This window comes from Xiphias gladius, chromosome 21 (genome assembly GCF_016859285.1).
Source record: "Xiphias gladius isolate SHS-SW01 ecotype Sanya breed wild chromosome 21, ASM1685928v1, whole genome shotgun sequence".
NCBI lineage: Eukaryota > Metazoa > Chordata > Actinopteri > Istiophoriformes > Xiphiidae > Xiphias > Xiphias gladius.
This window is the reverse complement of record NC_053420.1, coordinates 22,435,872-22,441,524: the sequence shown is the minus strand read 5'-3', so window position 1 is coordinate 22,441,524 and position 5,653 is coordinate 22,435,872. Positions and strand designations below refer to the sequence as shown.

General features: G+C 41.7%; 1 protein-coding gene across 1 annotated transcript; it reads left to right on the top strand.

The window, feature by feature from the left end:
- Positions 1–2,860: 2,860 nt before the first annotated feature.
- On the top strand, positions 2,861–4,773 carry myl2a (myosin, light chain 2a, regulatory, cardiac, slow). The gene is made up of 6 exons (XM_040159697.1): positions 2,861–2,950; positions 3,465–3,540; positions 3,824–3,928; positions 4,042–4,120; positions 4,359–4,407; positions 4,669–4,773. The coding sequence occupies exons 1-6, from the start codon at positions 2,915–2,917 to the stop codon at positions 4,771–4,773; spliced, it is 450 nt and encodes a 149-aa protein (XP_040015631.1). The 5' UTR covers positions 2,861–2,914.
- Positions 4,774–5,653: the final 880 nt, after the last annotated feature.

The following is a 5,653-nucleotide window of genomic DNA, read 5'->3' as shown; positions in this document are numbered from 1 at the left end:
TATTATAACCATTGTCTTTCACTTCGAATTTGCCATTTTATGTTGTGCTTGAGTTCATTTAAATTGTAGACACAAACCTTTCTTTCACACTCTTCCTTATTAACTCTATAAGGTGAAGTAAGCGAACACTGGTCATATTTGACGCTCTTTCCTCTGTTTCCCTGTGCTTTCTACTCAACACTCACACTTGAGTCTGCCAGTGAAATGACCATTTGTCCATGTCCATTGTGTTAGAAGAGGTTAGTCTATTTATAGGTGTCTGATCCTAGTGCTCAGCCAAAGCGACAATGGCCTGCCATTCCAGTCACAGTAGCTGCAGCGGCTGCTCGGATCAGAAACTGAGAGCAGAGCTGAAGGAGAAGCGTTTTCAACAATAGCCACTGCCGCGTTGGTTAACAATAACTCGTCTAATTCTAACCTCCGTGTACACACTATGCTGCGAGATGACACCAGTGGCATCTGCCGTTAGTTCGTCAACAGCGTTGTATTTGACAGCGAGTGGAGCGAGTGCAGGGAGACTTTCAGCTCCTCTCTTTATATAGATCACACACCCGTGGCATCACCTCCTAACCCCGGCCCGTTCGGCTCATTTTCACACACTGTCACTTTTCTTGACCTGGGAGCAACAAGTGATACTGGACGACTTGTTAATGGTGCGGAGAGACATAGCACATTGTAAGGATTCGTGCGGTGTCAGAAGTGTTACACTTAAGCATGTTGCACCTACTGCTGTTGACACCAGTGAGCTTAGTTTCACAAGCGCTTTCACACTAACACCAGTGTAGTGTAAGAAGTTGATGCGAGACCATCTTTGCACCCCATGAAGCATAACACCTGCCTTGGCCTTCTTCAACTACTTTCCCATTCATGACTTTGAGAGGTCAAAGTTTTCTACATGTTCATCTGTTTGGTGGACAGAGTGGTTTCTCCTAATGTTTCCCATGAACACACTTCAGTCACTTTGTGGATGAGTTACAGATCTTCCATCTACCAGAACTTGGGCCAGAGTAGCTTTTGCGACCCATCAGGGCTCCTGCAGAGAAGAAGCCAATGGAGGAGAGGCAGTCGTACGTTTCATCGGCATGAATGTCAGCAAATGCATTTACCTTCAGAGAACAAATGAAGTAACATAAATAGTTTGTACTACGTGTGCTGTGGCGTACCGTACCATGAAAATGTCAGGGAAAGGTAAGGCAATGCCAATCATGTGAAGAAGCGTGCGAGAAATGTGACAAAGGTTGGCGGTAACACGGTCCTGACAGGTCAATAAATTCAACTAAATGAGCTGGTGATCTCCACACGCTCTCATCATGCCTTTTATCATATCTGGATATGAATGATTGGTGCACAGATCCAAATATCAAAGAGAGAGTTGATGAAGTTTTGGTTTGTGAAAGTGGATCAATTCCAGTCCTTGGATACAATTTTTGACAGCTCAGGTTCTTCTTTAAATAGACCTCTATCTTGTCATCTGTTGGACAGGTAAAATGTTTTACCTGTTAAATACTAAGTACAGTATATACTGTATATGCAGTCTATTCAATTGTAAAATAATAATGATAATAATATTACAAAAAAATCTGTCAGTATTAATCCAAGAACTTTTTTGAAGGTAGATGAACCAATCCCTAATTGACCAGACAGACCATCCTGCTGCAGTGGAGGCGGTTGGTAGGAGACTATATGATCTAACTAATCTATATTAATGACAAAGACAGTGTATTTCACCTACATTTTTACCAGTTACATTACATTGTCTCAGTTACATGTGATACATTAACTTTCAGTTTCCGCCGTAACATTGCCTTGGAGTTTCATAAAGTGTATTAAATATTGTTTGATGCTATTTAAAAGAAAGTGAATGATCATAATTATTTTTTGAAATTTTAAAAAGTTCCAAGGTACTGATCTAAGGAGTAGAAAGGTGAAAGATGAGCGACCGCAGTCCAGAAAAAAATCTTTGCCTTTACAATATTACCTTCATCACGTTACTATTATTGTTGTCTATAGTTTAGACAGTCAAGACAGAGGTCTGCAGACAGAGGGCAGCTTAAAGTGATTAAGTACTTTAACCTTCAGTCTGCTCTTGATATTTTAGACCAGATATTCCACTCTCTATGTCAAATGTCAATCATGACAACACAGGGTGAGTGGCTTTTACAGAGGGGTGTGCGTGCGTGTGTGTGTGTGTGCGCGTGTGCACAATACTGTATGTTCTGTATGAAGCATCGTTTACCTGTCACTTCCTAAAGAGGACATAGTTTATAAATATCATCCAGTAGAGCTGAGGGTTGGGGCTACAAAAGGCCACCCACAATCTCCCCATTGTTCACTGGCATCATTGTTGGTTTTGACCTCCCAGCTGCACAGCCATGGTAAGTCAGTGTGTGTGCTGTTTGACGGTGCAAGGATAGACATGGGATGTGCTTTTTTTTTTTTTTTTTTTTTTTTTAAACTTCAAGGGTGCTGCTTTTTACCACTGTAAATGTTTTGAATTCCTTGCTACGTGTAGGCCACATTTAATAAATTATAAGCAGCGTACTGTATTTTCAAGATGAAATATTTTTGTTTCAGTTTGTTTGACCTGCTAAAGGATACTCAAACTGTATGTGTGAAATTGTCACTGCCTTTATATGACTTAGACAATTTGTTTTGGAGCTTTTGATCCTCTAGGCATACATTTCAGTGTAGTTTACGCAGTTGTATTATTGCCCAAAAGCAATTTTCCACCTTTTATGAACACCATTTTCTTTCATTAAGCCACACAGTCCCCTTTATTTATGTTGTCTGCCATATAGCTTTAATTTAAAGAGCATGTAGTGTCTGCCTCATCCCTCCTCTGTCTTTATGCCAAAAGGCCCCAAAGAAAGCCAAGAAGAGGACAGCAGAGGGAGCCAACTCCAATGTGTTCTCCATGTTTGAGCAGGCCCAAATCCAGGAATTCAAAGAGGTGAGAACTGCTCAAACAGTTTTTTTATTTCAATGATTTACATTTGGCTGAGACTGACATGAGAGTTGTGGAAATGGTCTCTGTTTCTTCTTCGCTCTGTGTCTTTCCATTTCCATTGTTCATCATTGTAGTATGCCCACCTGTCTATTTTCCCCGTCCCTGGCTTGACAGCAGTGAGGCGTGAGGTATGTTGGTATGAGGGTCAGTGGTGCCCAGACATCCAGACTGTGTCAGCAGTGATTAGGCTGTAGATGAACTGCTGGGCATGCCCTGGACGCCAGGCTAAACCCCCCGGGGGACTCGCGGGTTATAAATACTTAGCGGGGCTCATCTATAAAGATGGCACACAAAACAGTTAAGCGAAGAAAGAGAATCTAAAAAACCAAGTGTGGCAGCGACTGAATTTTTTTCTTTCTGAGGGGTGAGCCGAGAGCATCTGGCTGCATCTGGTGGATATTCAAGGCAGTGGGACTCATTTACATCTTCTGCACTCTTTCCTGTGCTCTGACCTCAGGCCTTCACTATCATGGACCAGAACAGAGACGGCTTCATCGACAAGAATGACCTGAGAGACACTTTTGCTGCTCTAGGTGTGCTGCCATCATATTCACTCTAATAAGACGATATGACTTGTTTTCAAAGGTGCAACTCTTGTTGAGCCACACAGTTTCTTAAAACTGTGCTACTTATCAAATAGCGTTTTGCCTTCAGAGTAGTAGCAGATAAAAGACCGTATTATTTGGGAATGAGCTAAAATGCAAAACAAATCCTTGATCAACAACAGCAAAGGTCTGTATTTTTCTTGATGTGCGGCAACTGCATCTGTTCAATCAACTTATGTCATATGTTCATGTTGAATGAATGGTGCCGTAGGACGTCTCAATGTGAAACAGGAAGAGCTCGATGAGATGCTCAAAGAGGCTCCTGGCCCAATCAACTTCACTGTCTTCCTCACCATGTTCGGTGAGAAGCTGAAAGGTGAGAGCTTACGGGCTAAAGATGAAAATTTAGCCATAAAAACAAAACCTAAGCGATGCAGTGTGAAATTAAATATGTTTCAAGAATTCTAGTGGCTGTTTTAATGAATCTAGGTGCTGATCCAGAGGAAACCATCCTCAACGCATTTAAAGTCTTTGACCCTGAGGGGAAAGGAGTGCTGAGGAAGGATTAGTAAGTTGCTTAGCACACTCCTCACACCGCCTCAATTTGTAATATGCAAATCCATTGCACGGAGTGTTATATCAGCCTTTACTCACAGTTAATGACTGCGTCTGAGTCTGACTGCAGTACATGGTACTAATCCACAATGAGTAACGACCATTAACACCTGCACATTTCCTCCTGTTGTGAACACAGGCCTCGTCATCTCACACTGTTTATTTTTTTTCTCCCTCTCTTTCCTGCCCAGTGTGACACAGATGCTAACAACACAAGCTGACCGATTCTCCCCTGAAGAGGTACATTGTTGTCCTTTTACGCAAATTATCATTATTACAGCATTTTGCTTTGTGTGTGGGTGAGTCCAAAAAAGCACAGAGGGATGAACGTCATCATGACAACCATCCACATCAGAAGCATTTTCGTACAAAACACAAAAACAAAAAAAAACTCTGAATCATCACAGCTTTTCAAGTACACTGAGAAACAATATGTGCAGTTTTTGTGAGGGGCTAAAGCTAAGATAAAAGTGGTGATAAAATCTGCTTTCTGTTGGTAAGATGGAGCAGATGTTCGCTGCCTTCCCCCCAGATGTGGCAGGAAACCTGGACTACAAGAACCTGGTTCACATCATTACCCACGGAGAGGAAAAGGACCAGGAGTAAACCTTTTTGCCCACGTATTCATCAAATAGAAAGTCCGTCTCTTGCCCGTACATAACTTGAAACCAAACCACTGCCCTTGAAGGAGATATGAACCGTTGTTTATTTTATGATGGCTGCATTGTTTCTGTACAGTACTCACTCAAGAGCACAGGTGGATCAAGACAAAATTTTCCCACCTAGCCCCCCAAAAATGGACTGACAGCATCAACATATTGAGCGCTCTTGCTCTCTTTATGCTTTATACGCAGTATGTTCCCACATTCAGCTGAGACTAGTTAAATTATTTTTCCTTATCATTTTGTACAGACTCAGAACCACTTGCCTATTGTTCTTTTTTTCATAGAAAATATCGGTTTGTTAGGTCTGTGCATGTTCGTCTAATAAAAGTTTTCAAAGACAGTTACCGGGCCTTCTTTCTCTTACTGAGTTTTTGAAATGTTTTATCTGAGGGGACCCCCAAAGACAGTAGAGCCTACAGTATATTCCTGTGAGAGATGCGCATATGTTTATAGGATCATTGGATTAGTGCTTGAACCGATGGCTATACGAGCTACTCTTTAATTCCATGTTAGGTAGTGAATGTGTGCACTTAAGAATAGCAGATGTGCGGTTGGTGGTCCTCTGAAATCCCCTAGAGATTAATCCAAAGCATGAGTGTGGCATTGTTAGTGCCTCTGTATATTTGTGTGCATGCACAAATTAGGATATGTGTGTATTGTGTGTGTGTGTGTGTGTGTGTATATATATATAAATGTTTGGCTACTGAAACAGAGGGCTTTAGTGAGATAAAGCCCTGTTGTTATTTTGGTGCTGTGATGATGTGAGGAGGGTAATGCTATACTGTGGAGTTTGGGCGGCAGGAACACGACAGGATGCCACC